The following is a 21479-nucleotide window of genomic DNA, read 5'->3' as shown; positions in this document are numbered from 1 at the left end:
AATATTTCTTCTTCTGTAATAACTGTTGCTGATACGTGGTTTGGACTTCAGTTTATGAAATATTTTTCAAGAAGGGTCAGACTCCAAGGGCAAGAGTAATCAGAAATAAAAGATGAGTTATAAGTATTGGTTACCAGTCAATAAATGCCACCTTAATTGTTGACATGGAATAAATATGTAATACTAAGGAATGAAAAACACAAGGAGGGGAAAGTATGACTTTCTTATTTGTTACATAGTTCCTCTCTGCTACTACTATCTATGCTTTCTTGATATTCCTGATCTATTTGGGGTTCTCAGCTGAAGGCCCAGGGAGTCTGATGGTCACACAAATGACAGTAGCATATCTAAGGCACACCAGAGCAGAGACAGAAACTATTCCTGATTATCATAGAGAATGAAGAATAAATTCCTTTTTCTGGAAATTTAGGTAATGATTAAAAAAAAAAAAAAAGCATTCAGTCAGTACGATGATTAATTTTGAGTCAACTTGACCAGGCCAAGGGGTACCCACATATTTGGCTAAACATTATTTCTGGGTATGTCTGTGAGGGTGTTCCCCATAAGATTAGCATTTGATTGAATCTATAGCCTGAGCAAAGCACACTGCCCTCTTTAACATTGGTGGGCTTCATTCCATCCCTCAGAGGCCTGAACAGAACAAAAAGGTGGATAAAAGGAGAACTCCTCCTCTCTGTTGGAGGGCTTGAGCTGAGGCATCTGTCTTCCCCTGCCTTCTCTTCCTTACACTGCAAGTGTGAGTCCCCATTCCAGGGCCTTTGGACTTAAGACTGGAACTGTATCTGGATCTCCAACTTGTTGACATCAGATAGTGGGACTTCTCAGCTTCCATAATCATGAGCCAATTCCTTACAGTACATCTCATATAGGTATAGATATCTCGTATTTTTTCTGTTTCTTTGGAGAACCTAATAATCGGTGTTATAGAAGACATTTTAAGACATGCTGACCCTAAACCATAATATGCAAGGAAATAAACTGTTACACAATTATTATTATTATTTTTTTTTGTCCAGGGAGTCTTGCCTTGAATTTTCGAGTCTGCACATACTGCTCTTGAGGCCCCTGTTTGATTTTCATGAAAGGAATGTCTGTGAGCTGCAAAACCCAATATTCTTCACATCAGTTTGTAAAAACAAAGATTGTTGCCATCAGTGAAAAAGCAAATTTAAAAATTATTTGACAGTGTATAAACAATATTAAGAATTCTAAACAGTGAGGGTAGCTATCATTCATCAGTATAATTGATTCCCTAATAGTCTCTATAAACTAAAAACCATGCAACATAGTTTTTGAAAGTTAATACACTCAGTTTCAAGATAGCTTAGTCTCATATTGCCCCAGTTTCTATGTAAACTACAGGACAAAATTCAGGAAAAATAATTTGCTTCCACATCTTGCTTCATCATTTCGTATTTTCACTAATTAAATTTAGTGTTTAGCAAAACTAAATAAGGAAAACCAGGAAAGTCAAGAAGAAACAAAAATGTCAAATAGGAATAAAACTCTTGAGGAAAAATTTGAGGGTCAAAAAAGGAGTTGATGTGATTAGAATAAAGCTCATTTGGGAAATGAAGCATGGCTTAAGAGACAGGCCATCTTAGAAGTCAGCATAACGTAATGGATAATTGTAGGGGTTCTGGAGTCAGGCTGCCTGGGTTCAAATCTTGGACACTTCACTTACTATGAGAAAGTAATTTAATCTCTCCAAACTTCTGTCTCCTCACCTATAAAATGGATATAACCATTATAAAATGGATATAACCATAGCTTTACTATGAAGTTAAAAGAAATGTGAAAAACACAGCACTGTGTGCATGGTAAGGGCTATGTGTTAACTGCTATGTTACCATCATCATCATTAATATCACTAATAGTTTCAAAAGTTAAAACTTCTTAAAAATGCAAGCTATTAGCTCAGGAGCCCTCCATACTTCTCAAGAATGATTTGTGCTTAAAAATTCTGATCTTAGACACACTTAGAATCCAACCAAGGAAAATAGGAATATGCGAAAAACATCAAGCTAGTGTCAAAGACCTTGAAGGAAGTGGCCACAGGGCGTGTTCATCCCATCAGCTGGAGGAAAGGAGTGTGTGGCAGGGCAGCCACTATGGATGCTAACTAAGTAAGGCTTCACAGTGAACATTAACCACCCCCAGGAGCCTTTCCTCCTGACAGAAGTGCCATATTCTAAAGCTAGCCCATGGGGAGCAGCCAACTCCTGAAATCCCTACCCCCAAGTCTATTCTAGAATAGCAATTTCATTTTCATGACCACAAAATTTAATTGACATAGTGATATTCAGCTATGTCTACAAAGTTCGATTTCTCTGTTAAAGAGATGTACACATGTCATTTTTTTTCATATATGGTATGAATTTTCATTATAGTGCTGGGTGTAGAACAATAGATTACATTCATTTTTAAAAAATAATTTCATTCCCCTGCTCCCTATAAGGAATATTTCCCTTTGTTTGCAGGTTAAGAAAACATTCCTAAATGTCTAGCACCTCAGATTAAATAGTTATCATAGGCTTCTGAGAGTGTACAGTCCTATGGCTGTCCACATGGGTATATATTAGTACTAAGGTTCTTAACAATACTCGTTTTGTCTGCCTCTAATAAAATTAATTAGTGCTCCTCTGAGAAACTCCTTCCTCTTCCTTAAAAAGAAATTTTGCTCCTTTTGTACAAATTCATTGTTAGGATTTTAAGAGGCACCTGGGCCAGGGTTGAGACATTTCCTGTGTACTTCAACCCAGCCTTCTTTAACATCTTGTGGGCACTGGGGCTTCCCCTATTCCATTGACAAAATTATGCTGCATACCTACCTTTTTCATGGCCAGGAAGTGTTTCTTTGTGATCAGATTGTATTTTCACTTCCTTAATTGCATCCCATTATGGGCTACTTATTCTCATGTGCATCCTGCTTTAGCACCTTTTAAGAAATCTTAAACATGCTAGATATTTAAAAAGTTTTATTATAATGACCTGCCTATTCTGGCAGAAATTAGCCTTATTGAACATAAATTTTGCTCACTCCAGGAATTTTTACCTTACTCATCATTAGGGTCTGTCCAGACCAGGAATGTCTATATAACAATAACTGAAAAGCGTTCATTAAACCAGGACTGTATGAAGATGGCAAAAGGATTCATTGAGAATGGTTGAGCCCAAACTCTAATAAGATCCAACAATTTATTAAGTTTGTTTTGGTAACTGCATGCCCCCCAGGATTCCATGAGTCTAGAACTATAAAGGAGGTTAAGAGTAGCATTAGGGTTCAACTTTTGCTGAGTCAGTACCCCTACCTGCAGAATCTCCAACAATTCTAGAAGTTGCTGGGATATTTTAAACATTCTCAAAACCAGTTATCTAAAGTTCTCACCCTCCTGGCATTAAATTAATTTAGGGAGGAACCACAATCACCTGCACCCTCCATGAGAACTTGAGTTGCCATATGGGTTCCTGATCCTGTGAGAATTCAGAGCTGCACAGGTCCTGAGGGTCCACAGGGAAATGTTCTCCCTCAATGAACTGTGCTTTACATGGAAGTGAGGGAGATGGCCCCTTCCTACCTCATGGTCTCAGTTCATAATCTGAGAGCCCCAAAGGAGTATTCCTGGCATCCCAAAGTCTCTAGTGTCACAAAATTCCTCATTACAAAAAAAAAAAAAAAAAAAAAAAAAAAGTGATGCTGCCTTCTCATTGCATCATATCTCCTTTCTCATACCTAGTTAAGTGACTCAGTTTTAAGGGGTTGCCAATCCCACTCTTAATCTTAGTCTAGGCTAAATTTAGATTATACTTATTATAAATGTATTTATAAGTACTTAACAAACTATAAAAGATATTCAGTGGTTCTGGTAAAAATGTCCAATGCCTCCTCATCCCTCAACACACACACACACACACACACACACACACACACACACACACACACAATGATCTTGACCTAAGGAACTGCTCTGTTCTGGGCAGATTCTCTTTGTTGTGCCCCTTGCAGGCTGGTCTGTCCAGCTGGGTTTGTTCCCGCAAGTTTATCATTCTGTTTTAGTATTGGTTTATGCACTGGCCAAATGCTGTCTTTAAGCACTGAGTCATTATCAGCTGGTTTTTATGCAAGGCTTCAGTTCCTCCACTGAGCTTCCAGAATGCTTACTGTGGATCTGGAGTGCTATGTGGCTCTTTGATCTTTCTCTTTCTTTGCAACTAGTATTTTCTTTTTTTTCCTTTTTTTCTTTTAAGGTTTTATTATATTATTGAGAGACAGAGAGAGACAGAGCATGAGAATGGGAGGGGAACAGAGAGGGGGAGACACAGAATCCAAAGCAGGCTCCAGGCTCTGAGCTGTCAGCACAGAGCCCGATGCGGGGCTAGAACTCAGAAACTGCAAGATCATGACCTGAGCCAAAGTCGGATGCTTAACCAACTGGGCCACTCAGGTATCCCTGCAACCAGTTTTTTCTTATACCACAAGTTTTCTTCTGCAAAAGTGAGCATAGGAAAGTAAGATTTTAAACCCTTTATCTAGAAAACTCTTTTCTGCTCCGAGTTCAGTCTTCAAATGAACTCTGGGAATTAAACATTTCATAAACAACAGAAGTTCAGAACTTATTCTTACCAATACTTCATGTTCAATGCTCTGTAAATTACTTTATCACATCTTGTCTACCTTAACTACCAGTTACCAAGCTCTGAAAGCTTAACTTCCATACTTGCTCAGGAAAAACAAGTTGTCTATCCCTTCATTAACTTCCTTTTTGTTGGGGCGCCTGGGTGGCTCAGTCAGTTAAGCGGCCGACTTCAGCTCAGGTCGTGATCTCGCGGTCCGTGAGTTCGAGCCCCGCGTCGGGCTCTGTGCTGACAGCTCAGAGCCTGGAGCCTGTTTCAGATTCTGTGTCTCCCTCTCTCTGACCCTCCCCTGTTCATGCTCTCTCTCTGTCTCAAAAGTAAATAAACGTTAAAAAAAAAATTAATTTCTTTTTTGTTATTCCCACATTTTAGATTGTGAGGTGGTACAAATTGACCCTCCTTCTCCAGATGCAACATTACTAGTAGTAGTGGTAATAATAATAATAATGTGCTAATAACTTTATTTACATTATTTCCTTAATTTTTTCACTTTTTTTTATTTTTGCAAGAGAAAGCATGAGCAGGGGAGAGGCAGAGAAAGAGGGAAACAGAGGATCTGAAGCAGGCTCTGTGCTGACAGCAGTGAGCCTGGCATGGGGCGCAAAGTCATAAACTGACCTGTCAGCACAGAACCTGACATGGGGCTTAAACCCGTGAACCATGAAATCATGACCCAAGCTGAAGTCAGACACTTAACCGTCTGAGCCAACCAGATGCCCCATAAGTGAAGACTAATATTACCCCATTTTACAGATGAGAAAACTGAGGCTCAGAAAGACTGAGAAACTTGCCAAAAGTCGCTCATTAACTAAGTGATAGAACCTGGATTGAAGCAGTTGAATACTTCTGTATCCTTACCCGAGCCTGAACCAATTAAAAGGGAAAACAAAATTCATAATTAATAGTGAAAAAGAAAGCTTTGATTCAAACTGAATTTGAGGGAAAATGCTATTCTGAAAAGAATTGTAATTTATCTTATAATTAATGAAATTTAAATTATAATTGTACTGATGTGTTTTTTCCAAGTATAGCCAAAAAGTAAAAAAAAAAAAAAAAAAATTCTTGTTTATAATTTTTTTTGACAAAACAGCACTTTGTATTTCATGTAGCATTCTCACAGGGACATTAATAAAAATATCTGAATCATTTAAAAATATACTAGAAGGTTTCATTAATTTTCCCAAGGGTCTTTCATATGTGTTTGATGTTTACCATACTCCTTCCATATCCATCATCTTTTTTTGATTTCCCTAATTTAAAGGTTCACTGGTTTAACTGCCTGAATCTCATTTGAAAATGGCCTTCCTGTGATTCCAGCGATTCTCCAATACTACATTTTTTTTTCTTTTTGCAATTCATGCAAATAAATTGACTACTCTAACTCATCTGTAAACATCATTAATATACTTTGTTTGTGGTTCAAAACCATCTCTAATTGGCAGGCCCTGCAGGATTTATATTTCACACTGTCTTAGTCTTATGCCAATAGCCACTAGAACCCCACAAATTGGTTTGGCTCCAACACAGTCTTACCTCAGAAGGGGAGGAAAAAAGAAATACTCTAGGTTCAGTGCTAAAAATACAGTAAGAGGGAAATAAAGAAGGAAAAAGAAATACACACATGTTCAAAATCTACCAGGTACTATATTAATCTTTTTCACATATGCTCTCCTATTTTATCTTAACACTGGACCCATAGGTAGGTAACATATATTGCCTCATTGACCCTCACAGTGCACATTTTAGGCAGGCACATTAGCAATACAGAAGAGGAAACGGAGGTCTGAAAAAGTAGTGCAGCCAAGCTGACTCCATCCAGGCCTGGCTCTGAGTGGCTTAATGCACTCTTAACCACTGTGTACACTGCCTGCTTATACTGTGGGAGTTGCACTATGTGAGATCAGACAGTTGTTCGTTTGGTTTCAAATGTAAATGTCACAGAAATGACAAAACATTAAAAAAAATCAATTCAACAGTCTCAGAAGTCTCACCTCAGTAGGTGAGAAGGACTTGACTTTATTTAGTGGTAACAACCACCTCAATTAGAACAACTATTGCTTCAAAAGTCTTTCATGTTTAAGCAATTACACCTCATCTCCCCACAGTGAATAATATCAGCAGACAGCTCTGTGATCTCCAAGTGCAGATGTCATCTGTGAAGTATCACAGTCTACAAATGTAATAGTAAGCCAGATGATGTCACTTTGTGCCCAACCGGAAAGGCCACCTAAAATCAGGTGGGTCCAAGGTGAGTTGCCAACAATCTAACCATTTACACACAGACAAAATGGTATTGTGTAAAACACATTAATGCTCTGCTGAACTCTAGCATGAGATTACTTCATCTGCTGATGTTGCAATGGGCGGCCAAATTTTCTTTCAATACATTGAGGCTATGATGCCCATCTAAAAGAACCACAAGGTAGCTTCAACAGACAGAAATACAAATAAAATACTGGGTTGTTAGATATTGGTTTGCTTGTTTCTTGATAGTTCTATATGATCTAAATTGCTACTCAGGCAAATAATAACTTTGTAATTTTTAAAAATACTGTTTTATTTACACAAACACACACACACACACAAATGAGTGCTTCTGCCTGTTGAAATAATAAAAATAAGTTCTAATTATAAAAATAAGTTATTTAATTGATATTCTGAATTCTATTATCTCTAAAGTACTAAAATTATCTATGAATTCAAATAATTTTAAAGGAAAATTCCCAAATAAAGTGAACATCTCACACTAATATTACTGTAATCCTATGCATTGAAAAATTATCTTGAATCCATTTTTGTTATTGTCTTATATCAAAGACAGAACATGGACTCTATTGCTTATTCCCAAAGGAAAGCTTTGTTCTTGTTATAACTTACAACAAAAGATAAATATGCTCATTTATTTTGGAGGTGGAAGGAAGGTCGTCAAGGTCCTACCTTTGATGTGGTTCTGCAGACCAGTGGGTCACGAAAGTAAGAATTCAGCCCAAAATGATTAGGAGAGCCCTGCAATAACAATTCTGTTCTCTGGGTTTCCCTGACTGGCGTTTGACCTATAGAAGACCAGAACACTTAAGGCCTAAATGGTTTCACATGGAGCTACTTATTCAATCAGAAGTTTTCTTTTCTTTCTTTTTTTTTCTACTGTATTTAGGTAAATGCTTGCTAAAGCTCCATGAAGGATTCACTGCAAAATAAAAGTGATAGGTAAAGAAAAAGAAGATCCCAGTCTTATAGATGATATTTATCTAGATAGGATGATAACATTTCAAGGGTGAAATTCTAGAGCCAGCTACCTCACCCTTAGCACTGACATTTGGGGCTGGATAATTCTTTGCTGTTGGGGTTTTCTTGTGCATTGTAAGACATTAAGGAGCATTCCTGCTGTTACCCTCACCTCCAGTTGTGACAACCAAAAACACCTCCAGATATTGTCACAAGTCCTCTGAGGGGCAAAGTCACACTCTTCCAATCCTCATTCCCTCCCAGTTGAGAACCAAAATCCTTGAGAATTAGTCTATCTTCCAGCAATGAATAAGAGCAATCATTAGAAAAAAATGAAGGGGAAAATTATCCAAAATTTTACTGTGACTTAATTAGTTGATTTTTACAGGAATTATAGCTTAAACATATGAAGATGAATTTATAACAATAAATATAGTTAGGAATTTTAAAAAGCAAAACACTTGGTAGCTAAAAAAACAAAACAAAACAAAACTCAAGTCTAAAACTCAAAACCACAAGTTCATGAACCTTAAAATGTCAGATTCTTTCAGTTGAATACTGTGTTTAGACTGATATATATGATTTCTTATGAAGCCCATATTTAGAGGAATGTGTTACACTCATCTAAAAATGGCTCGATATCTAAACAGTAGTAGTACACCATCCATTTGTGGTAGTCTTAAACTCTTAATTATAGGTATATTTAAAGTACTTTATATCTTCTTATTGCCACATGATTTTTAACGTATTTTGTATTAGCTCTGTTTCTTCTCATTGCCAACTTTTTGCTGATATTCAAGATAAGTCATTGTCTTCATAGCATATTTACATTTTAATATTATAAAAGTAATGTTTTATTATGATTATTATGCTAAATATCTGAAAGGTTATATTTCCATTAACTGAATCAATCAATGTCTTTTACAAAAAGATAAAAGCAATTGAGATAGATTTCCCACTTCTCTGCTTGCTTCGTTCCATAGTATAAGTACCAGCTCTGCTGCATGGGAGTTGATCTGCTCACTTCCAACTCACAGTTCATATACATGCTATTTCTGCAAATATGAACAATGCTTATGTCATTTCTCTCTTCAGGATTACCTCTAGCTTTAGTGTTGACACATGTTAGTTTTGTCACCTTGGACAACACAACCTCATGCTGCTCCAGTTTCTTCACTGATGAAATCAATGGGAGGGGGTGATCTTTAAATTCCTTCCCATCTCATAAATTCTGAGGGTATTTGGGAAGAATACATAAAAGTGGATATCAACTGTTCCCTAAAAGGTCTTTAAAATAAAGAATATTATTTAATGGGTTATTATACACTTTTAAATTAAAGAGTTAGAAAAAATAGGTGTATGAATTTCCACATACAAATAAAGAGATGTGTAAGTTAAATAAGTTAGTTAAAATGTCTCTAAAAGTACCTTTAGATATTAAATCACAATGTCAAATGCAACAAAACACCTCATGGATGTAATATTTTTCACTATTATAATGCTTGACGATGATGATGATGATGATGATGTGGCCAAACTACTCTGATTCCTTCATCTGGGAAATGATAAAAAGTTCCTCTCGACTAAGAAACACAAAATAAAATAAGCACATAAATGCCCCAGCATTTCTTCGTGGTATTTATTAGGCTTTCTTGGAATTCTAGAGAAAACAGGAGTCCAGAAACTAAAGAGCTCCTGGAGGGAGAAGGCAATGATGGAGTCTCTTTATAGGACTCCATGGTCACAGAGAAGGTAGCACAGTTATACACCATATGTGGGTGACAGCATTATTTAGGGGTCAAACATGGAAGGAGAAAGAAAAGGAGAAGACCTAAGAAAAAAATATTAATTTGTGTAGAACTGAGTAAATGTTCCAGTTTTAAACACTTAAAAAAAATGAAGACAAAGAATGGGAATAAAATGGAAGAAATAATATCGTTGACATGGACCCTGGTTTCTTTCTTACTCAGGCTAAAGGTATCCAAGGGATGAAGGCAGTCACTGCATGTGATTCATTGCTAGCAAACTAATAGTGATGAGGTAGGTTCACATAGCCAAACTTTACTTCTTCAGTTTATTCTGGAAGTAGTAGTCACTATATTGTCCAGACTGATCTAATGATCTACACATTAAGATGAGTCAACGTAAGAAAAATATCCTCATAAAAAGACTGGAACTCTTGGGGCACCTGGGTGGCTCCGTTGGTTAAGTGTCTGCCTCTTGATTTTGGCACAGGTCATGATCTCACAGTTGTAAGATCGAGCCCCACTTTGTGCTCTGCACTGTCAGTTCAGACCCTGCTTGGGATTCATTCTCTCTCTCTGTCTCTCTCAAAATAAACATTAAAAAAAAAAAAAAAAGACTGGAACTGCTAAACTAACCTCTTTCTGTAACACCAGTGGCATCCAACTGAGGGTCAAAAGTCAATGGGCCCACCATTGTGAACCAGCAGACACTTGAGCCCCACCTGCTGATACCAGACAGCAGAGAACTTTCATGGAACACACTCCTAGTGTGGGCTTTCTCCTTAAGGACATAGACTGTGGGAAGTCTCTCAGAAACCTACACCATTACTTAGCTGTAAGATATTAGACACTATTTCTACACTCATACTGAAAATGGAAAAGTCACAAACAATGAATGCTCAATATTATGTGCATTTCACTCTTAATCATGATGGCTACAGTTATTAAAGTCAGGAAATCAAGTCAAGTTTAATCATTTGACTTTTCTAATCTTTGGAAACTAGAAGGTAAGATATCTCTCTTTGTTCACTCTTGATCATGTAAAATATGTTTTTTTCAATATATTATTTCATATATATTGTTATTTATAATATTTAAAGGTCAGCAAATTTGTTATTTGTGAAATGACAAAGTAGTCTGCTAATATAAGAATAAAATATAATTAGCAAAATGTTTTAATTATCCAGGTGATGAATAGTAAGAATTCCTGTTACTTTATTTCTAAATTAATAAACAATGAGAACTAGAAATATTATCATTAGCTTTACAAATAGCCTTGTTTTAATGTTCTGGTTTATAGAATAATCTTAAACTTAAGAGATTATAAAATCTCTTATACTGATAAACAATATATTGAAAAAGAAATTCTAATGTCCTTATTCATGAAATACTTTAAGGTAATTTAAAAATTTCTCAATATTTTCCATAGTTTAATTTATATAGTTAATAGCTTTATGACATCAGTCTTCTTAACTGATATAACTTTCAAAAACACTTAGCAACAAATGCTGAAAGATTTTTTGTACATGACACCTTCCTCAAAGAAATTTAATAGTGCTAGACAATAAACCCAGCCTTTATTTCCTAAATAGAAAATATATAAATCTGTATTTCCAGAAGAAAAGTGTCACTATAGTCACATTCACATTTGTGGCAAACTGAACACTGTATTTATGTACATATATAGAGATATGTAAAGGGAACAGAGAACTTCAAATTTGGAGAAACAACATGAGAGGAAAAAGGTTTTCAGATAGATGTCTTGTTTTTTGCAATTTATTCATAAAGCAACTACCCCTTTAATTCAAAAGAGAATAGTACATTTTTTTAGTTTAAAAAGTTGAGTGCTTACGAATAAAAGCACCTAATGAATATCTGTGGATATTGTCATATAAAACATGGTAGTTATTCCCACAGCATACAATACATACCATACATTTTCATGCCTTTATGGAATTTCAACTACTGTTCATTACTAATTTGTACTACATATTACTAAAGTGCCTCTATTTTATAAAATAAGCATACCTAAAGCATGAGCATATCAACTATCTTGCCTTAATTGAAAGAGTGACTACATGGCTGACTGAGGGAAACAGGGGCCAAGTCTTTGATTACTGGCTTCATTCTCTACATCAATGATTTCCAACTGTTAATTCGACGCCAAACACAGGTGATCCCAACTATCTTTAGAGGCATTGTGATCTTTCCATAACAAAGCAAAATAAGTACACTTAAAAAGAAAACTACAAAGTATTTGGAATAGAGAAAAGACATATAACCCCGTCAAAAATATCATGGAAAAAGTGTCAAACTCAGGAGGGAGGGCTGCTGTAATGAGCTATGCTACAGATCTTCAGTCAGTTACTAGTTTATTTTGTTCCACACCTTAGTGCTTCAATAAAGCATAACAGAACCCTAACTGACCCAAACACTTCAGAATTTTGTTAATGGATGAGTTAATTATTTATTCTCTTTGACTTCAATATTTATAAGAAATCTTTTGTGTAAGATTATCTTGCTACCTTGGGAGAAATATTAAACCCAACTGAAAGTTTCTTGATGTTGAGAAACAAATTATTCTATAGGTGGGGCCAGCAAATGTTTTCTTACAAGGCTAGACAGCAAATATTTTAGGCTTTGCAGGCCACCAGACTCTACTGTGAAAGCAGCCACAGATTAATATACAAACAAATGGACATGGCTATGCTCCAATAAAACTTTTTTTTTAATATATAAAAATAGGCTGGTGGGTTGGATTTGACCCATGAACCATTATTTGCCAAATTCTGGTCTAGAATATCTTTATATTGAAAAATTCTTCATTCATACTTTTTAAAGTTAGAAATTCCCATAGAATACTATTCCTGTAGTCAAAAGGTGCCTTGGTCATTATTCTTCATTAGAGAAAAAGCACATACCCCAAAAAGGCTGCATCAGTCTGGGCGCTACTAGTTGGGCATTTGGGATATATACCTTAGGACTAGATTGAAGTTTACCACTTCATTAAAAAAAGAGTATTGTGTACCTGGGTGGCTCAGTCAGTTTAGTGTCCAACTTAGGCTCAGATCATAGTCTCATGGTTCCTGGCTTCAGGCCCCATATCAGTCTTTGAACTGACAGCACTGAGCTTGCTTTGGATTCTGTCTCCTTTTCTCTCTGCCCCTCCCCACCTGGCACACTCTTTCTCAACAAAATAAGTAAACATTAAAAAAAAAAAGTATTTTATTTGATCACTGTGATAACAGGGCAAAAGAGGACTGAGGTATAAATGCTAAACCTACGTAAGAAAACAAACTTAAAGTACTATAGCAATTATAGGCATACAGACTAAGATTATTAATTAGAAATGAATTTTATCTATTTATTAAAGTATGTCAGGGTTAATCTTTACTTCAGAATAGTTAGCCTTTGGTTACCCTTATGCATGAAATAAGTAAAAGAATATTTATTTAAAACTTTTACATAAATTCCTATTGTTCTCTAATTCAGACTGCCTAGCTTTCAACTCAGTAAAGTTTTACTAAAACATGAGATATTCATTCATTTATTCATTCATGCATTTAAAAATATGTATTGAATTTTTATTAGCACAGAGGTATTGTTTTATAAGCTGAAGATTCAAAAATAAAACACAGGAAGAAGACTTCCTTAATGGTAGATTCCAAAGAATCTCCTTGGAAAAGGTTAATAATTAAATAAAAATAATAATTGTGAGAAAATGATAATAGTATTGTAGGACTAAGTTAATATGAAAATTAATTTTCAAGTTCAAAAAATGCTTTAAGTATTAACTATTAGAAATCTTAACAAATAAGTATTATATCATTTTTACATATACCCCTATAATTCTTGATTATTTGATATTAAATGAAATAAAAAATGAAATATTGATTTTCAGGTATATAATAAAACAGAATGTGTATATTACAAGATCAAGTTTTTAACAAATATTTAACAAAAGCCCTAGATGTAGAATATTACATATAGAATAACCCTTTCTGTATGTTTAAGGATAAAGACACTTGAAATGTTTCTGAAGGAGCTTTAGTGGGCCTGAGGACAGAGCTGGGAGTCAGTGAGAGGGAATGAAAGGGAAGAAAGAAGTTATTAATTTTAAAGTAAAATTTTTTAGGGCACCTGGGTAGCTCAGTCAGTTGGGCGGCAGATTTGATTTCAGCTCAGGTCATGAATTTGAGCCCCACATTTTGGCTCGACTATGCTCACAGTTTGGAGCCTGCTTCAGATCCTCTGTCTCCCTCTCTTTGCCCCTTCCCCACTCACTCACACATACTTTCTCTCTCTCAAAAATAAATAAATGTTAAAAAAAAGTAAATAAAATAAAAAAAATTTAAAGTGTTTAACACTGACAAAGACAAAAATTAGTTCTCATTATAAGATATGCAAATAGAGGATTTTTTTGAGGGAAAGTTATATTTTAATGTATCTTTTCATTCTGCAACTAAGAATGCTTTTCCCTATCCTAACCTATCCAAAACAATTGACTTTTACTTATTTATTTTGTTTTTCAGATGGAAAAGTTGAGGGGTGGAAAGCACAAAAACCCAAACAATGGGTATCAACATACTTAGGATGAAAGAGGGAGGAGGGACTATCATTTACTGAACAGATGCCTTGAGCATCCCGCACACCAAATGCTGTGAGCAAGGATAGCTACGATCTTCCTTTTCCTTTTCCCTCTACTAAGAATATCCACAACCACAAAATTAATTAAAGAAACTTTTCTGGCTGCTTTTTGTTTTCTTTTGGAGCAACAGACATGACAGATTGGGTTCTTATGCTCTAATGGCCCATCATGGGAATTTTTAACTTATGCAATTATAAAATAAAAATGTACTGATGCTAAAGATACCTTTATAAATCTATCACTTTACTCTTTCCTCATGACTTATAGGTTAATTATGTAGCTATACAGTCACAAAAAATTTCACTGAAAAAGTTATAAGCATTACTAGTTGGTGGACATGAATGAAACAAATTAGGACTGGACTTCTCAATGATTCTCAAGCTAAAAGGCTAAAGGATAGTGAAATTTCATAAAACTTCCTAGAATTGTATTGTACAGGCAATTATCATTTTGTGAAGAGTATACAAGTTTTATAAAGATTTCTCATGTTTCAGCAAATCAGAAATAATGATAAGAGTACACATTTTCTTATTTAAAACCTTACATTTGCAACGGAAAAGCCAGCATGTTGCTAACAGTTTCAACAGAAACTTATGAGAAGCAAACAAGGCAATACAAACAAATATGGTTTTCTGAAAAAAAGTGATAATGATTCTAAATACAAGAACTGATTTCAAATTTATTTTAACATATACTCTAGAAGCATGGTAATTTCTGGATGTCTATTTCAATGGAATGTAAAGAAAGAATATTGACATCTAATTGACTCAAAGTAAAAAAATATATGGATTCTACAAGTTGAGTCTACACAAGTAAGAGTGACTTCCAGAAACAACCATTAGTTTACTACTTATTCCTTTCCATTCATTTTGAAACTTCCTAATATTTAGGTTAAAAATGTGCTTGTGGGGTGCCTGGGTGGCTCAGTCGGTTGAGCGGCCAGCTTCAGCTCAGGTCATGATCTCACAGCTCGTGAGTTTGAGCCCTATGTCAGGCTCTGTCCTGACAGCTCAGAGCCTGGATCCTGCTTCAGATCTGTGTCTCCCTCTCTCTCTGCCCCTAACCCACTCGCATTCTGTCTCTGTCTCTCTCAAAAGTAAATAAACATTAAAAAAAGAAAAAAAGAAAGAAAATGTGCTTGAGAAGACCTACCAATGAAAGTGGTAAAATTAGAACAGTGTTCAGTTTTCATGTTGAATAAAACACCTAGCAAACTTACTAAATAATTAAGTCTGGATTTGTATTTTTTCATTTACCACTTCTGACATTCAAAATATAGTTGATCCTTGAACAATGCAGACAGGTAAGGAATGGTAACCCTCCATGCAGTAGAAAATATGCACATAACTTTTGACTCCCCCTAAACTTAACTACCAATAGCGTACTGTTGACCAGAAGCCTTACCAATAACATAAACATTTGATTGACACATATTTTGTATGTTATACGTATTATATACTGTATTCTTACAATAAACTTAGCTAGATAGAAGAAAATATTATTAATAAAGTCATAAGAGAAAACACATTGTCAGTACTGTACTGTAAAAAATCTGTGTATAAGCAGACCTGCACAGTTCAAAACCTTGTTGTGCAAGGGTCAATTGTAGTTAAAAGCAGATGTGAAGTTTTCCCCAGTCTGCACAGTACACATACAGAATATAACATACAACTTTTTTAGTTGTTGTAAAAGTCTGAAATTCTCTTGTCCATTAACATATTTACTGACCTCTTCTAGGACTCTCGTGATTGAAGAGAATGCCATTCACCGCAAAGAGATTATATGCCTCACGGAAGTTCACCACAATCCAATAGGCATAGAGTTTTGCTGCCCCTGTTGAACAATTTTTTAAAAGGAAATAAAAGACAGTAATTATTATAAATGATGGTGTCTCCTTATAAAAGACAGTGATTTTCACTCATTTTAAATAAGCAACAACTTGCAAAAACTATAATTTATATTACATTAAGATAGAAAAAAATTTGAATGAAAGCCAAAGACAAAATAAAGGTTCCTTTGCTAGTTAATCATGTGCACAAGAAAATATTTAAGAATTTTTTACTTTTGTAATAGACACAGTTCTGTCTTCTACAATCTAACTGATTCAACTATAGTATGCAATATATCAAGTTGACCTAAGATCTTATTCCCATTTTCTTAGTTTTAAGGAATTAGAAAGTAAAAAAAAAAAAAAAAAAAAGGAATCTTAATATTCTAGATGCTTAGAAGTTTTATCACTAAAGTCTTCCATGAATACTCTTTTTTAAAAAATATATAAGATATAATAGACCTGGTTTTTTTGTTCGTTTGTTTTTAAATATCTGAACCCAGGGAAACTTCTGTTGGGAAAATAAAAAACATGAAATGAAATCTATCACTTCAGCAAATCTTACAACAGTTTAGTAAAAAAAAAAGTCATGTGGGCCTAATTTTCCTTTCAAAGTGATCTGTATGGAAGACTGAATGAACATGGATTGGTGAAGTGAAGTGGTAATTTCACCCTGGAGGCAATGGTAGCAAATACTTGTAGTTAGCAGTGTATAAAGGTATGCTTCTCAATGTCTGCTCACTTAGTCCAATCTGAGTGTTAATCTCACACTCAAATGACTTCAGATGAGAGAAAGGAACAGAATTAAAGCAGAAGCACACGCACGCCCATGCCAAAAGAACATGGCACATGTACAAGTTTATACCCATGCGTTCTCACCATACGGTGACCGAGGATAAAAAGGAGTTGTCTCCTTCTGGGGTATTTCTTGCACTTTCCCATAAAGTTCACTAGTTGAGGCTTGGTAGAACTTCACAGAGTTGATAAGGCCACAGGTCTTAACTGCATCCAGAAGCCGCAAAGTGCCAACTCCATCAACATCTGCAGTATATTCAGCCAAGTCAAAAGAAATCTGGAAATAGCAGGTGAAGACAGTGTTACATTAATGTTTAGCAGCAACATAGATGCTGACGGTGGTAAAACAAACACATTTTACAATTTCACTTACTTAGAAATGTTATGCTTATAAAAAAAATCATACAATTTCACTAAATATGGAATTCAAGAAAAAGACAGATGAACATAGGGGAAGGGAAGCAAAAATAAGATAAAAACAGACAGGAAGACAAACCATAATACACTCTTAATACAGAGAACAACCTGAGGGTTCCTGGTGGGGTGTTGGGTGGAAGAAGGGCATTTGTTGGGATGAGCACTGGGTGTCATATGTAAGAGATGAATTACTAAATTCTATTCCTGAAATCATTATTACACTATATGTTAACTAACTTGGATTTAAAATTTAAAAAAAAGAAAAAGAGGGGTGCCTGGGTGGCTCACTCAGTTGAGTGTCCAACTTTAGTACAGGTCATGATCTCATAGTGCGTGAGTTCGAGCCCCGGGTCGGGCTCTGTGCTGACAGCTCAGAGCCTGGAGCGTGCTTTGAATTCTGTGCCTCCCTCTCTCTCTGCCCCTCCCCTGTTTGTGCTCAATCTCTCTCTCTCTCTCTCTCTCAAAAATAAATACACATTAAAAATTAAAAAAAAAAAAATAAATAAATAAAAATAAATTTAAAATCATGGAAAAATATTTTCTAATAGCAGAATAAGAGTATGAATGTGATCTATTCTAACATCAAATGACTGAAAAATATCTTAAGAAATATCTATTAATTATCCATGGTAAAGTGAAGAACACTTTAAACACACATATTACTTCCTAATTCTAGGCTGAAGTCCCTATGGCTGTGGTTCTCAAAGTGCAAACCCTTGCTCCTCAGAATCACCTGTGGTATTTCTAAAAATCCAGAATGAACCAATCTCTTGGGGGTAGAATCCTAGGAAATCCACATTTATAATGAGTCAATCCCAGTTGACTTTTATGCAGAGAAGTTTGAGAATATGTGTTTTGGACACAGTTGATTTTTTAAAAGATTGTTTTATTTTTTTAATTTTTAACTAAGATACAAGATTTTTAGCATATCACATGCATACATAATCTTTTAATTTTGAGGCACATTAAATACAGTAAGTACTAATGTATAGAATTGAATGATTTCCAAAAAGGGGTTTCAAGGAACAAATATTTTGCGCTTCCTTAGGATGGTTCTTAAAAATAAATGTGACTGATATATTATTTTTCTTAAATTATTTCTAAGCACAATAAATATAAATTAACCTAATATTAAAATGTCCCCAAACAGTAATGATGAAAATCTTTGTCACTGGTTTATTTGCAGGCCAGTAACAGCAGGGCACAATACAAAGATGCTTCCCTGCTGCCTGGTGAATGACCTCAATCTTCACCTGGAAAAACCCCTCGCTGAGGTGAGTGAGGTTACTGGCCCTCATTGCTGCCAGTCCTGAGTGTCACCTGGGCACAAGCTGCAGTCTTGTGCAGTCTGTCTTTAGGGAACTTGGGTGATTGCTGACCACAGACCTGACTCTAAACGCATGTCATCTAGGCCTGTCAGTAAAATTCACATGGCAGACATGAGATAAAACAGGATAAGAGTAGGGGTGCCTGGGTGGCTCAGTTGGTTAAACACCCAACTACGGTTCAGGTCATAATCTCACACAGTTTGTGACTTCGAGCCCCACATCCAGCCTTGTGCTGACAGCTCAGAGACTGGAGCCTGCTTCAGATTCTGTGTCTCCCTCTCTCTCTGGCCCTCTCCTGCTTGTGTTCTTTCTCTCTCAAGAATAAATAAACCCTTAAAAAAATTTATTTTTATTTTTTTATTAATTTTTTTTACATGTTTATTTATTTTCGAGGGTCAGAGAGACAGAGTGCAAGCAGGGGCGGGGCAGAGAGGAGAGGGAGACACAGAATCTGAAGCAGGCTCCAGGCTCTGAGCTGTCAGCACAGAGCCTGACACGGGGCTCGAACTCATGAACCGTGAGATCATGACCTGAGCTGGAATCAGACGTTTAACCGACTAAGCCACCCAGGCACTGCCCCAAATTTTTTTTTAAATAGGATAAAAGTATGTTTCCTCCCAAGCTTTCATAGGCAAGAAAGCACAATTTGGGGTTACACTTTTCAAGTAACAGTTTATTACAATAAAATTTACATACCATAAAATTGACCCTGTTAAAGCTTACGACTCAGTGGTTTTTAGTATTCACAGCATTATGCACTCATCACCGCCATCTAATTCCAGAATGTGTTCATCATCCCCTAAAGAAACACCATACCCATTAGCAATCTCTTGCCCATCTTCCCTTCCCACCCCCACAGCCACTAATCTACTTCCTGAATCTATGCAGTGACCTATTCTGGATGTTTCATATATATGGAATCATAACATGTGGCCTTTTATAACTGGCTTTCACATATCATATTTCCATTTCTCTTGGACATGTACCTAGAAGTAGTGTCATTTGCATACAACATTTAACATTTTGAAGAACTGCCACATTATTTTCTAAAGTGGCTGCACCATTTCACATTCTTACCAGCACTAAATAAGGGTTCCAATTGTTCCACAGTCTACTCAACACTTATTATAGTCTGTCTTATTGATTGTAGACATCCTAGAGAGTGTGAAGTTGTATATCACTGTGGGGTTTTTTTCTTATTAAGGTATAATAGACATAAAATATTATCTTAGTTCCAGGTGTACAATAATTTGATATATGCATATATCATGAAATGACCACAAGTCTAGTTAACATCCAACACCACACACAGTTACAAAATTTTTGATGATGACTTTTAAGATCTAGTCTCTTAGCAACTTGCAAATGATACAATACAGCATTATTAACTATAGTCATCATACTATACATCACCATGACTTATTTACTTTACAATTGCAAGTCTGTACATTTTGACCACCTTCACCCATTTCATCCACTGTCCACCACCCCACTCCCTTGTCTCTGGCAATGACCAAATTATTCTCTGTATCTATGACTGTATTTGTTTTCTCTTTTACTTTTTTTTAGATTCCACATACACATGAGATCATAAAGTAGTATCATGAGTAGTTATCTCTCTCTGTCTGGCCTTTTTCACTTATCATAATGCCTTCAAGTTTCTTGCATGTTGTCACAAATAGCAGGATGTCCTTCTTTCCTTCTTAATACAATATTCCATTGTATATATTCACCACATCTGCTTTATCCATTCAGCCATCGATGGACACTTAGGTTGCTTCCATATCTTTGCTACTGTTAATAATGCTGCAATGAACATGAGGATGTAACTACCTTTTCCAATTAGTGTTTTAATTTCCTTAGGAATTGCTGGATCATATGGTAGTTCTATTTTTAATTTTTTAAGGAAACTCCATGCTGTTTTCCACAGTGGCTACACCAATACATTCCTGTATTCCCACTAATAGTGCACAAGGGTCCCCTTTTCTCCACATCCTCACCAACACTTGCTTTCTCTTGACTTTTTGATAATAGCTATTCTAACAGGTACAATATGATATCTCATTATGGTTTTGATTTGCATTTCCCTGATGATTAATGATATTGAGCACCTTTTCATGTATGTGTTGGCCATCTGTCTTTTTTTAGAAAAATGTCTATTCAGATCTGCACATTTTTAAATCAGATTTTTTTTTTTTTTTTTTTTTTTTGCTATTGAGTTGTTTGAAGCCTTTATTTTGGATATTAGACCCTTATCAGATATATGATTTGTAAATATTTTCTCCCATTCAGTAGGTTGCCTTTCCATTCTATTGATGGTTTCTATTGCTGTGCAGAAGCTTTTCAGTTTAATGTATTCCGACTTATTTTATTTTTGCTTTAGTTGCCTTTGCTTTTGGTGTGAAATCCAAAAAATAATCACCAGTACCAATGTCAAGGACCTTACCACCTGTGTCGTTGTTGTTGTTGTTGTTGTTTTTCTCGTTATATACTTTCTGGTCTTACATTCAAGTCTTTATTTAATTTTGGTGTTTGGTGTCAGATAGTGGTCCAGTTTAATTCTTTTGTATATGGCTGCCTAGTTTTCCCAATGCTATTTATTAGGAAGACTGTCCTTTCCCCATTATATATTCTTGGTTCTTTCATCATAAATTAGTTACCATCTATGTATAGGTTTATTTCAGGGGTCTTGGTTCTGTTCAAATGATCTATGCATCTGTTGTTATGCCAATACCATATTGTTTTGGTTACAATAGCTTTATATGACAGCTCGTAATCAGGAAGTATGGTACCTCTTGAAATCAGGAAGCATCATGGTGCCTCTAGCTTTGTTCTCA

The 21479-nt window shown here is 35.5% G+C and overlaps 1 protein-coding gene across 3 annotated transcripts in view; it reads right to left on the bottom strand.

The window, feature by feature from the left end:
- The window catches only part of GMDS (GDP-mannose 4,6-dehydratase), a 627567-nt gene that overhangs the window by 327433 nt on the left and 278655 nt on the right, over positions 1-21479 (bottom strand). For all 3 annotated transcript variants that reach the window (XM_078446696.2, XM_060614957.2, XM_060614958.1), the window contains 2 exons: positions 16982-17174; positions 16003-16107 (listed from right to left, as the gene is read on the bottom strand). In XM_078446696.2, coding sequence (XP_078302822.1) covers positions 16003-16107; positions 16982-17174 — 298 coding nt within the window. The remainder of the gene's footprint in view (positions 1-16002; positions 16108-16981; positions 17175-21479) is intronic.

The sequence above is a fragment of the Panthera onca genome, chromosome B2 (assembly GCF_046562875.1).
Source record: "Panthera onca isolate mPanOnc1 chromosome B2, mPanOnc1 haplotype 2, whole genome shotgun sequence".
Taxonomy (NCBI): Eukaryota; Metazoa; Chordata; class Mammalia; order Carnivora; family Felidae; genus Panthera; species Panthera onca.
The sequence above is the reverse complement of the archived record's forward strand: the minus strand, read 5'-3'. Positions and strand labels throughout refer to the sequence as shown.